At 53.0% G+C, this 12,949-nt stretch overlaps 1 protein-coding gene across 3 annotated transcripts; it reads right to left on the bottom strand.

Moving 5' to 3' along the window:
* Positions 1 to 1,764: 1,764 nt before the first annotated feature.
* On the bottom strand, positions 1,765 to 10,825 carry LOC126569231 (uncharacterized). Of its 3 annotated transcripts, none has more exons than XM_050226190.1 (5): positions 10,749 to 10,825; positions 10,428 to 10,627; positions 5,859 to 5,992; positions 2,217 to 2,997; positions 1,765 to 2,104 (listed from the first exon to the last, which is right to left on the bottom strand). In XM_050226190.1, the coding sequence occupies exons 2-5, from the start codon at positions 10,443 to 10,445 to the stop codon at positions 1,946 to 1,948; spliced, it is 1,092 nt and encodes a 363-aa protein (XP_050082147.1). In that variant the 5' UTR covers positions 10,446 to 10,627; positions 10,749 to 10,825; the 3' UTR covers positions 1,765 to 1,945. The 3 variants fall into 3 exon arrangements, with proteins under 3 accessions (XP_050082147.1, XP_050082156.1, XP_050082165.1); XM_050226199.1 differs by having other exon boundaries at positions 10,778 to 10,825; XM_050226208.1 differs by having other exon boundaries at positions 10,753 to 10,775.
* Between the last annotated feature and the right edge of the window lie 2,124 nt (positions 10,826 to 12,949).

Below are 12,949 nucleotides of genomic sequence, written 5' to 3'. Positions count from 1 at the left end.
TTGGTTTCGTTTTTTTATTGGTTTTTTTTTGTTTTGTTATAACGGCCATGTGGGCTCTCGAAGCGGTAATGAGATGGCAGGGAACGCTGATGGGCAAATGTGCCCGCACGTGCGTCCTTACGTGTGCCAGCGTGTGCGGTGTGCGTGCGGATGTCGAAGGATGCTACGAAAAGAGTTCGAGAGTGAAGAGTGGTGCCCCCGCTCTGAACACTCAATGACGACGACGACGACGACGACGACGACGATAATGAGGTGAAAGCAATCGTAAAACGAACCACTCTTGAAGGACGAGTCTCGAGGCTCAAGTCGAGGACGCATGGGGAGCCAGAAACTCCATTGATTCGGTTACGCCTCGCTGCGTCAGGTTTCCAGAAAGGATTCTTGCTGTCTCTCTATCTTTCTCTCCTTCTCTCTCTCTCTCTCTCTCTCTCTCTATCTATCTTTCTCTCCTTCTCTCTCTCTCTCTGTCTATTCGCGTGGGTGTACGTGAGCAATGTAATTGATTAGGTAAGGGAGAGGGGAAGAAACCGTCATCCAAAGACTGACTGACTGACTGAAAGGCATCACGGGTGGTGTTTGATTGCGTGATGCCGGTTCATTGTCAAATCAGTGTCCTTCGGGAGGAGAGATCATATCCTTCCAAGGCTCGGTGTATGAGTGCGTGTGTTTGTCAAAGACAGACAGCGTGTTTAAAGAATCCGAAATCATTCGGAGAAACCATTTGCTGGATATGCCAATCCATCGATCGAGATATGCTGCTCGCAACGAAAACACGAATGCAGAGAAAGAAAGAAAGAGAGTGAGAGAGAAAGAGAGAAAAGCAGAGGAAGAGGAAAAGAGAATGAAATAGAAATTGGCAGCCAATTGACACCGAAATTGGCAATCGATCGCCTGCGCTGGCTGCTGCTGCTCGGTGGAGCCAGTCACTGCACCCCACTTCATCCCATCCGTCTCTCCGTCCCCCCGTGTTTCCCTCATCCTTGCATCCTTTTTTCCCAGGATAACATCGCCGAGGGGCTTTTATGGTTCGGCTTCCTTTTTCCTTTTGTGGATTTATGCGCCTGATACACCCCCAAAAGAAGAAACGCCCGGCCACACCACCCACCAGCTGCTGTCTGTGCGCTACCGTTCCAAGCCAAAACTCCCCCCCAAGGTTGGGGCTATAAATCTCATAAGGCAGAAGGAGGCTACGATGGAATACGGTGGTAAAAGGGGGGGAAGTAGAGCGTGGAAAATTGAATTTCATCTTCGACCCCCCCCCCCTTCTGGTGGCTCAAAGTTGTTCCTTTTTTATGTTTTGGTGACAGTATCACTCGCTGGCTGGCGACAAACACATCCGCACGCACTGTGCCCACCAATTGCATACCGGTATGCCCCCCCTCCCCCCTGCATGTGCGCGCCCACCGTTGCTTAATTTCAGGCGCCATTAATCGATGAAAAGCGAACCAGAGCAATAAATGCGTGCTTCGGTGCGTTGTCCAGGACACATAAAAACAGATACAAACCTATGAATCAACGCCCGCCGCTCCTGCTCCACCTCGTTCCTGGCTGGATCCCGTTTGAAACATAAATTCCCTTCTCCCATTACAGGCCCCACACCCCCTGACCTCGGCCTTGGGCGGGAAATACGGAACACAATGCGAAACGATACCTTACCTTCGGCATTTTACGATCTGCGACACACGCTCACGCACCTCACGACGGTTCGGTGGCGGTGATATCAAGGGGGTGTGAAGTGAAGTGACCAGTGACCAGTGATTGAACCAGTTTGCCAGTCAGGTTATCCAGGATTTTTGTTTATTTTTGTACCGGACCCTCGGATCTAGGTGAGGTCGGACGAGCCATCATCATCATCACCAATGCTGCAGGAACGGGAGTGCTGGAATGGAATGGGGATCCTGGGGCGCTAACAAAAAGAAGGGGTGTAGGAGGAAGGCCCTGTAGCTCAGTAGTAGCCGAAGGTGATGTCGTGCAGGGGCGCTGCACCACCCTGCGGCAGCGCGTAATCCTTGGCCAGCTGGTCGAGCACACTGGTGCTGCGTCCCTGGGCCGGGCGCGGCTGATAGACGGCCGGCTGCGGGATCGGGGCCGGTGCGAATGCGGGCTGCAATGAGGGGAAGGTAGCAGGGGGAGTGAGGGGGTGGTGGGGGGTGAGAAGGGGTGGAAGTGCAGTTAGGGAGCCCAAATGTGATGTGAAAATGTGTCTAGGAGCTTACTTGGGCGGACTTGGCGGAATGGTGGTGGTGGTGCTGCTGCTGCTGCTGCTGCTGCTGTTGAGGGGCCGATGGTGGTGCAGGTGCAAAGGAGGGCTGGGAGAAGCGGATGTTGTTGGTGGCGGCCGGCGGGGCCGGTCCTGCCTGGGGGAAGGTGTGCGGTCCGACATTACGGTACTCGGCGTCGGGGCGAGCGGGCAGCTGCTTCGGCGAGTACACGACATCCACCGGGACGGCATTTGGCACGTGCAGGGGCCGAGCTGGGACGGGACCCAGCTGGCTAGCTGGGGCCGCACCGAACTGCGATCGCTGGACGTACTGGGGGGCGGGCTGGTAACGAGCAGGTTCCTGTTGCTGCTGCTGCTGCTGCTGGTGCTGCTGCTGGGGCTCATCGTAGTCGTAGTACTGGGGCTGAGGGCGCTGCGGTTGCGGTTGGGGGTGCACCTCCTGGAAGCGTGGCTTGGAGGCACCGGGCCGGTGCTTTTGCTGGTGGTGCCGTGGTGCGATCGGCAGCGGGCTGTCATCCCCTTCGTCACCACCATCCAGCAGCGCACCGTCCTTGCCCGTCGTCTCGTCCACCAGCGTCGGGGGTGGCACCGTAATGCCTTCACCGGACGGCTGGAAGCCATACTTGTTCGCACCGTACTCGACCACCTTCACCTTGCCGTTCTCGTCCACGTAACCATACTTGCCCTTCACCTCACCCGTCGCCAGCTTCGTCTCGATCTTGAACGAACCGTCCGCCCCCTCGTAACCGTACGTGTACGAACCATCCTCGTTGTGTCTGGTATCGGAACAGAGGGAAACAGGGAGATAGAGAGAGAGAGAGAGAGAGAGAGAGAGAGAAAGAGAGAAAGAGAGAGAGAGAGAAAGAAGGGAAAGAAGGATAGGTATTGGTATATCAATATGTATGTAATGTGTTTGAGTGTCTGATCGTCCGAAGAGCAGATCGTCCGATCAGATTACTCGCTCTGGCACCTCCTCATCAAACCACGCTTCCGGGACTGTCAACCTCTCAACAATCCCTTGCTAAAACCCAAAAAAATTCAAAATTCATTTCTCAACGGAACACAAACTCCCACGAACCACGCCAAAGGTGCACGCATGCACGGCCAAGAGGTCAATCAACGAGCCGTCCTTCAGGTTCACTTTCAAGATTCACGTTGCGTGATAGGACGGTGATCGTGAGAAGAGAGAGAGAGAGAGAGAGAGAGAGAGAAAGAGAGAACGGGAGAGAGAATTGGCAGCTTCCGGTCCGGGGACCACACGCCACGCCGCCGTCTCGCATATTGATTTTCCAATCAATAAAGCTCAACCGCTGCACCGATTCGGCCGTCGGTTCGCCCTTGCGCTCTCTTTCTTTCTTTCTCTCTCTCTCTCACACCCGGCACATCCGGTTCCTGTTTTCCTGCTCCACATGCCCACACACCCCCTTGCCCACGGAAAAACGGAGGCCCAACCCAGCGGGATGGGACGGAACCATTTATGCGCCAGTCGGAAATGGAATCAGGATAAATGACAGAGAATGATTTCGCTGGCTCGGCTCGCTCGTCCTTCCATTACTTGTGTTCCATCTTTTTCAACTGGTTGTGAGAGGTGCGGTGATGCGAAGGAAGGGACCTGGGGTATGGGGTGAAATAAATCAACCAGCCGAAACGAAATACAGGCCGAAAGCAAATAGCACGCTGGACCGCACTGCCCGGGCTGCCCGGCAAGGCTAACGAGGCGGCAACCCTCGAAGCCCATTTCTCCCACTTCCTCCGGTCCTGGAGTCCTCGCGTTAACCTTCGCGAAGATACCACATGTCCGGTGGAGAAGGAGGAGGAGAAGGAACGGATGGCGAAGTGGTCTCGTTTGGTCCCCTGTTCGTCCGAAAGGAAAATGTGATTGTCAGTAGGTGAGATGAGAAAAAAGCAAGAGCGAGAGAGAGAAAGCGAAGTCGAAGGAAAATGTAACTCCACCAACAGCAACAGCAGCAGCAGCAGCAGAACAAGATGGTACACGGCTGACCATTTCATGGCTGGAATGAGCTCTTAAGCTGTGAGCATTCACCCAACCAACCAACCAACCAACCAACCACCCACTCACCCAACATCCGCTTTGTTCGCGGCCGTATCCGCACGCCAACCATCGTGGCGGCTCTTGGCGGCTTACCACGGCCACAAAGATGGCTCTTCTTCTATAAGCGAGGAGCACCAGCAGCAGCAGTAGTTACCCAATAAGAATTTGGCAGCTTTTCTCGTCCGGCGGACCATTTTGGGGTCTCTCTGCTTGGTCTCTGCTGCGGTGCTGCTCACTTGCTCCCCCCGCGGCTGGCTGCTTGCTTTGGTTATTGTCTGTGTTTTTGTTGCTCTTTTGTTATTCTTCTTTGCTCGGTTGCTGCTGCTACTGGTGCTGCCTTTGTAGGCCCGGTTCTGCGTATTACTGCCATCGTGCTATGAGCTCATGCTCACGGTTGGTTGGCTGAGCTGCTTCTGCTACTGCCATTAACCGCGCGCGAACGGAAAAGTGTTTGGCTATCCCACGAACCAAAGGACGCCGATAACCCAACATATCCTCCAAAACATCCCCCGGGTCAAAGCGCTTCGCACAACTGTACACACTCGCTCGGTGTAGGGAGTTTTCCGATTTTTTTTTATTTCTCTCTTACACACGCACCCACACACCGTTGGTACATTTGGAATTAGATCGATCCCCCGGCCCTGATCTCCTGCTGCTCCTGCTCCTGGGCGGCAAGCGAACAAGACGGACGACCATCGCAGGCCATTTCGGCCTTGCCGTACTGCATTCTATGGCACTCGCAACGCAACACACCCCGCATTACTACTACTACTACTAGCACCCTTCTACTACTGCCACTACTAACTACTAGCAACCTAGCTGTATTTGTAAGAAAAAAAAAAAGGACACCGAAACTTGGTGTGTTTGTGTTGGTGCAAAGCGATAGCGGCAGTGGTCGCAAAGTGGGATTAGTTGGATTTGAAGAACTTTTTGGGTGCCGCGTGCTGCAGTAGCAACCGCTTGCCATTGTCGTGCCGTGGCTGGGAAGGGGGGGCTGCCCCAGCACCATCACCGGTCAGCCGGTTGAGGGCGGCCTGGTGGCTGCCAGCTGGTCCGCTCGGGATGAACTTCGAGTGCGTGTTGGCGCCCGAGCGCAGCTTGCAGTTATTGCGCACCGCGGTAAAGCAGCGCTTCCGGTAGTACCCGCTACGGTCGCTACGGTGCGTAAATGAGTGCGAGAGCGTATGAGTTGGTGTGTTTGTGTGTATGGAACGGGTTAAAATAGGATACGGGGATGGGGGATGGGGTGCGAATATGCGGAAGGGAGGGTGAAAATATTGTTTGGATGAAGCAATCCGAAATCGAGAGAGAAAGAGAGAGAGAAAAAGAGATACAGAGACAGAGAGAGAGAGAGAGAGAGAGAGAGAGAGAAATGGAAGAAGAAAAAAAGAAAGAAAGAGAGAAGAAGAAGCAATAAAAAAACACCGTTGCACACAACACAAACAACACAAGTGCGCCACAAAAAAGCTATAACCCGTTCACCAATTGACCGATGTGTTAGAAACCCAATGGAGCCAAAATCCTTCTCCTCGGCCCCGGGGTCCCAAAAGCCCCCTAAGAAAACGCCCACGCCGAGCTTCTTACCTGTTGATCTGTTTCAGAATCGGCACTGGCGTCGGTTTGGGCTCCTCGGCCTTGGTTCCGATCCGGAGCGGTGCCTGCCGGTACTCCTGATAGTCCTGGGCAACGACCACTGCCAGGCAAGCGGCGATAGCGAGCTAGAGGAGGATTAAAAAAGGGGAGAAGGAAGAGAAGAAAAAAAAGAAAGAGAGAGAGACTGTAAACACGCGAAGGTCATCGAAGGTGGCACCGACCGAGCGACTGACGAAACGCCGAGAACTGCTCGGTCCACTCTTATGCATTAATGTATGAGCTACGTGCAGTTACATTTGATTTGTTGTGCAAATTGAGAGTGGAAACGAAACTCCCCTCACGCCCTCGCCTTACATGCTCGACGCATGCTCGACCGGAAGTGTAGTCCTTTCAGGGAGCCGTGGGGGGGGGGGGGGCGTACGATCAATTCAATCAATATTCATCAACCTTACACCAGCCATCAGCCATCGATGTGTGTGTGTGTGCTGTGATGGGTATTTCAAGAAAATTCCCCCGGGGGCGGTCCACATCCCTCCTCTTTTTCATACTCTTTCGCCACACCTCAACACCCTGGGGACCAACGGGGAACCCAGCTTAGGTTGCCGGATCGTACACCAACCAACCGGATGTGTCCACACGTCCTCGAAGTCGTGCTCCGTACTTCTTTGGTGGTGGTGGAGAAATCGATTTAAGGGAAATTAATTACACTCGAACACTGGTACCATCTCGACAGTGCCAACAACCAACCAACAACAGCAGCAGCAACAGGATACAAAGCTATTTGAGGTTTCGGACGTAATTGCTTTTCCTGGGCCCGGCTCCTGAGAGCCAGCTAGCCAGCTAGCCAGTGCGCCAAGAGACTGTTCTTCGAAACATTGGGACGAGGGGGATGTGGGGGGGGGGGGGGGGAATCGGAGCACCCTGCTTCTTGCAGCTCATTGAAGACGCGAGATCCCGGCGACGTTGTTTGGTTGGCTTGTGTTGGTGGTTCGCAAACGCTTTTCCTCAATCGCACCGCTCCGCCCCGTGCTGTGGGGGTGAATTTCTATCATAAACTAAACCCCTATACCCCTCTCTCTCTCTCTCTCTCTTTACAGTGCACCACCAGCTGTGACGGTCGTAAAAGCGTTTTAGTTCGATCTATCTGGCGCTTCTTTTACGATCTCCTCCAGGCGCGGCGTATGGTTTTTGGGTTTGGTACCGGTACCGGACCCTGACTTGTTGGCCCAAGAGGGACCGAGATTGGTGTTGCCGAGGCCGGTCGCCACAGCAATCACGGCTCCGGACACATCGCAGCGCGCGACGCGACGCGCCACGCCAGGTTAGTGCGCCCAATTGCTGCTCATACCCCCTTCCTCCTTCACCTCCTTCCCCCTCCCTCGCGCATCATTTTATGGCTTCTCCTTCGCACGCACGAATGCAACCGACAGCGGATGAGCGTTGTCATCGTAATGCGCTGCGTGGAACCGTCAAGACATCGTCCGCGCTCTTCGTCATCGTTGCCTTCGTCATCCTTCCTTATGGCGCATTGTGTGGTGCGCCACACGGTTACCGGGAGAGTGTGGAATGAAGGGGAGATACCAGGGGTGCACTGGGGGGATGCACCGAAAGCCAGAGCTTATGCGAATCGACTCTGTGGCACACTGTTGCCCGTCGCCAGCTCGTTACAGAGCGAACGCTCATCGTTTCCTGACCAGTAAATAGTGTCTGTGTGGGTGTGTGGGTGTGTGTTTATCAAGCTGGCATTTGTGGCGCACGCTCGGGCACCCCCCTCCATCCAAAGGTGGTGGTGCTGCAACGTTCTACCTCGAGTCGTCTGAGGAGCTCGTACCGACGAGCTTTATAACTTAATTTCAACTACATTTACAGACCTTCCTTCCACCTCAGCCCCCCCCCCCCCCCACGCTCCCTTCAGCCCTTTCCAAACATCCCCCCACCCCGCTTTGCTGGAAGTGTAAGGGAGGGATAAAAGTTTGGTCCTCGATGGATGGTGCAAGGAGTCGACGATGCCTACGGTTTGGGAAAAGGGCGCGAGTAGGGAGAGGGTGGTAGATAGAGGCGTAAGGGGTGTGTGAGCCTAAGACCACAGACAAACTTTCTCAATAAACCGCGCCAGCGAGAGCACCGCAGTCGTAACCGGAGCCGTACCACCAGCACCAGCACCAGCGCCAGCACCCGGTGGTCTGAGGGCTCCTGGTACCGAGCATCCCTACGTGGTGTGTGTTTTGATGATGACGAGCAGCCAAAGCTCTGCTACAACCGTTCTGACCGTCCGTAAAATCAATATTGCACTTTACGACCGGGTGGGTGGTCTGCGGCAAAGAAAGGGAGCGAATGAAGAGTGTAAGGTGGGAGGTCAGGTGAATCGGACTACCGTTCTGCCAACTCCTCAGGGAGCTATTCACCGTGTGAACCCGGGAGGCGGTGTGGTGTAGGCTTCCGCATTAACCGCACGCAACTCCAGATTTCCCCAGTTCGCCGAAGAACCATCCCTGTAGCTGGGTCGTATCAGCAGCAGCAGCAGCTCACGGCATTCATCAGCAACGCCAGCAAGAGCCCAATGCCGGCACCAAAGGGCAGGGCGGGCGGGAAGTAGGTCTTTGGTCATGGCGAACAAATTTCAAAATTAAAGCGAAACTCCGAAAGGCAGCGGATCGGTGACGGCGTGTCGTGTCGCCAGAAGAAGAAAAAAAAACCCGGGTAGCGAACCACGGTGAGCGTGCGAACGCGAGCCAGCTGAATGAGGGCTCGACGAGTGCGACGACTAGCCAGGGGTGCTGCGAGCAGTTTGGTGAGCATTCGATTGGATTGCCAAATCGCTCCATTTTGCTGGTGGCAGTGCCGTAGCATTAGCTGCAGCAGCAGCCGCAGCAGCAATAGTAGTAGTGGTACTAGTAGTAGTTGACCGGAGCACGACCAGCACGACACTACCCTTCCATCCCCACCATATATGTCGCTGCCTGCATCATTATTTATTGAAAATCGAGTCCAATCGAGTGCACTGGCACCCGGGGGGGGGCGGTTGGTGGGAAGGGGGTGAAAGGGGGGGGGGGGCTGTCCTGGTGACACGGAGCCCCCGGGCGGACACCGCGCAACGAGGTTGACTGAACAATCAAACCAAGCCCGCACACCGCTGACCAGGGCAAATCGATCGAACCTGAATTGCGCGGACCACCAGATTGCCAGAACGGAATGCACTTTGGCACACACACACACACACACACACACACTCATGAGTGAGTCGTAGCACACGTAGCGAGAGAAAGAGAGAGCTCCGATCGATATCTCATCTGTTTTTGCTCCCTTTTTTGCGACATGCCTGGTTGCGAGACTGGGAGACTGATGCTGCTGGTGCAGGCGAACATACCATACCCTAGAAACAACAACAACAACAGCGCTGGCCGGCTGGCTCGCTTGTTTGGATCCTTTTTTTGTTCTTGCTGCTGCTGCTGCTGCGCTTCTATTCTCCTTTTGCTTGGCTCGCGAGTTATTGCGTCAGGCCATCTTGGGCGGCAGGTTCCGCTGGTCAGCGATTGAGGTGGGGTGGGACTGAAATTGACACTTGGTCCCCTGGTTGGTTTCGATACGGGGGAGGGGGCCCCAAAAAAAAAAGGACCTTCCGTCGGTCGATTAGAAACCAAATGCTCGCTACTACGCTGTATCGCTTGTGGAGGCTACAAAATGGCGACCGACAACCGGTGGTGGTGGATCGCACAAATCGAATGCGGATGTGGAACAACACGATAATCGCGACATCGTGAGTCGCGGAAGTTGCGGTTGCTGGTGTTCCACACTATCCGGTTCCGGGCCGGTTGCCTGCAAGGCTGCAGAGCTACAACCGCAGGACACAGGCGCAGTGGCTGGTGACGCAGTGAGCCGGAAATTGGAAATTTCATCTACTCCCGGTGGCGCACGGCATCACCACTGCTGCGCCATTCCTCGATATCCTGCTGTTAGCGTGATCAAAAATCCAAAAATGGGTCAAAAGTTGCTGGAAGAGTACTTCTAACGGTAGCTTTTCGCTAGCAAGGCCTCCCAGCTAGCTGGATTGGAACTTTAGAACTTGTTCTCACCGTCACCGAAGTGTCTACGTGGCACATCATGTTGTTGTGGCTGCGTTTATTGTGTCTCGCTTTTGCTTGCTGATTCTTTGCACATATACCACCCCCCTACCCTCCGTAAACTACTAGCGAGCACGTTCTCCCTCTCCCTCTCGTTCTCCCTCTCTCGTTTCGAAAGTAAAAGTCTTCCACTGCTGCGACGGCCGCTCGCTACCGCTTGCTCTTAGAGGGCGCGTTGCTCGTTCTTGGGATTGGTTTATAGGGTTGATAGAATGTGTTGGTGTGTATGCTGTTGTTGTTGCTGCTGGTGCGGCCGGCAGCAATCACTATGCGTAGGTGAGTGCCTGTCACTTCCTGCACACTTTATGCAAACTTTTCAACCAACCAAGCCACCAGATTCTTTGTTCTCGTTGGAGCCAAGCAGCCACCGATCCCCCACTAGACTACACTTGTTGCCCGTCCCATACCATAGGGAAACTTGGCCATCATTGACACCTACCAATTTGAATCCAATCATGGCTTTCGGCTTTATCGGTTTTTTTTCACGCGAGGACCTGCTCTGTTGCTCAGGACGCTTTCGTTCCAACTCTTTAGCAAAAGGGCAGCACGCAACACAGACACGCGCTCGCGCACACACTCTCACACACTCTCACTGGTCGCACACGCGAGTATTTCGTTGAGGATCACCACGGGGGTGAGCTGTGTTTTCCGGGGTAGAATGATAAAAGGGATGAGAAAAGAGAGAACCAATAAACCAAAAAATAGAGGCAAATAAAAACCAGAAGGATGCAAACTGCCTCTCACAAACACGCGCACTTACGCACAAAAACGTTACACGCGCGCACACACCTTTCCAGTTTTCGGGAGACCACCCGCTACCGAACTACTAAGTTAAGTGACTGAGCGCAATTAATGCCCGGCGAATGCTTTTATACAGTTCGCGATCGCGATCGAGCAAAAGTGAAGTGAGCGAGCCAGCCAGCCAGCCAGCCCCAGAGAGAAGTAGGGGTGCGGGGTGGTGGCGGGGGGGGGGGGCTACGGTGGTATGGCAGCAAGCGACGAACCCTTTCCTCGTGGTGCTGCTCGGTGGTGGTTTCGGTTTCGGGCGCCATTTTTTCTTCTTCTTTCTAGTGCTGCTGCTGCTGCTACTAGTGCCATTACCACCTACTACCCTCTCCCCATACCGATCTAGGCGGCAAACCGGTCAACCGGTGAGCGAAAGGGCACGACCACCAGGTGCACTCCGTGGCGTGATGTGGTGGAAACGCGATCGCGCTCGCGATCTCGGAGCAGCGACAAAAGACACCTCGATGAGAAAAAGAGAGAGATAGAGAGAGTGACCCGGGGAGGTGGATGGTGCGCTCGGTCGAGTTATAGGGGTGTGTGTACTAGGTTTGGGGTTGTTGCTGTAGCCTTCTTGCGTCAGCAGCCACGTAGTGGTAATCTGAGCACACCGAGCAGCCATCCGTCAGCGTGAAGAGTGACACTCCCAGCCCTCAAGCCCCCAACTCGCACACTACATTCGAACAGACAAAGTGTGGCGGTCGGACGGGGGCTGCCTGGCTGAATGCCCGGATGCCCGGATGCCCAATCAAGCAAAGGTCAACCCGGAACAAGCTCGCGCCGATCACCCGTAAAAAAAAACCCAAATTCCACCCCCGAAAGCGACGACGGCGCTGTATCCGAACAGCATCCGAGAAAAGGTCACCACCACCAATTTTGGGCAAAAAATAATAAGCACCAAGAACAGCGTCACCCACAACACACCCTCCTGTGTGTTGTTGTGTGGTTGGTAAGTTTTGGCGGAGAATGTTTGAATTCGGTTTAAGGTGGAACACCCGACACCACCGAACTCCTTAACCCCAATCCAGGTTACTAACCATTTTCGCCTATACCATTTTCGTTGCGTTGGGGACAAGTGTTTGATGGCGTGGAGCGCAGGGAGTAGAGAGATAGCTGGTATGCTGCTTATGCTCAGTTTATGTTCAAGAAATATCGAAGACCCGGCACTGACGCAGGAAGAACTTTTGATATAAAATCAATCGAATGCGTTCGCTTTCTGTGCTGTCTGCTGAACATAACGAGAAGAAGAAAAAGAAGAAGAAAAAGAAGAAGAGGAAGAAGGAGAAGAAAAAGAGAAAAAAAGAACGAGGAAAAGGCCTTATTACGCCAGGTTATAGATTTTTTTTCGTGATATAAGGAAAATCGTTTTTTGATGAAATTTTGAACAAATCTTTCCCAAAATACGACCAAATATAGTTGAAAAGTTGTAGTTTATTATGACTTTTACAGAATCATTTATAGCTGGATAGTTTTCTTAAAACAAATCGTCAAAAATGAGTCATTTTTGGATGAATTCAAAAGACTTTAAGCGACGAACCCGGTTTTGAACACAGTGTGATCACTTTTTCAACTTTAAAAATCTGCCAAAAGTCGAAAAATCTAAATATCAACAAAAACTCAACGAGGCTAATTAGATAAACTTATAATCTATCAAAAGAGTATTGATTTTCATATTTCTGATGCGCCATCACACGGCTTCGAGGTCACCACCGAACATAGGTAAAAGTACATTTTTGCAAACGCGCCTTGCTACAAATGATACCTTTTACGAAGATATAAACAAATTGTTCCCAAATTTCAACTAAATGTTCTTGAAATCTTGTTCTTAAATATAACATTCACAAGAAAAAAATTAAATTAAATGGTTTGTTCATATGAAATCGTCAAAAATGGGCAACTTTTGCCCGAATAAACCTTAATTCCCCCCTTACGAAGATCCCACCCGTAGTAGTACCTTCCCAACTTGTGCGCTAAATGTGCGAATGCGAGCACAGTGGCTTTGTATTGTAGCAGCGACGACAGAATCTCCAAATCGATCCGCTAATAGGAAGCTGAATAGGCCGACAAACTGCAAACCGCTGACAGAACGACAGGCACTGGCGACAGCACGCGTTCTATCTTTCCTTCTCCCAGGTTACCTTGAAAGCCTCTACCCCTGCTGCGTGAACCCGGAAAAAT

The sequence above is a fragment of the Anopheles aquasalis genome, chromosome X, assembly GCF_943734665.1.
Source record: "Anopheles aquasalis chromosome X, idAnoAquaMG_Q_19, whole genome shotgun sequence".
NCBI classification, from domain to species: domain Eukaryota; kingdom Metazoa; phylum Arthropoda; class Insecta; order Diptera; family Culicidae; genus Anopheles; species Anopheles aquasalis.
The sequence above is the reverse complement of the archived record's forward strand: the minus strand, read 5'-3'. Positions and strand labels throughout refer to the sequence as shown.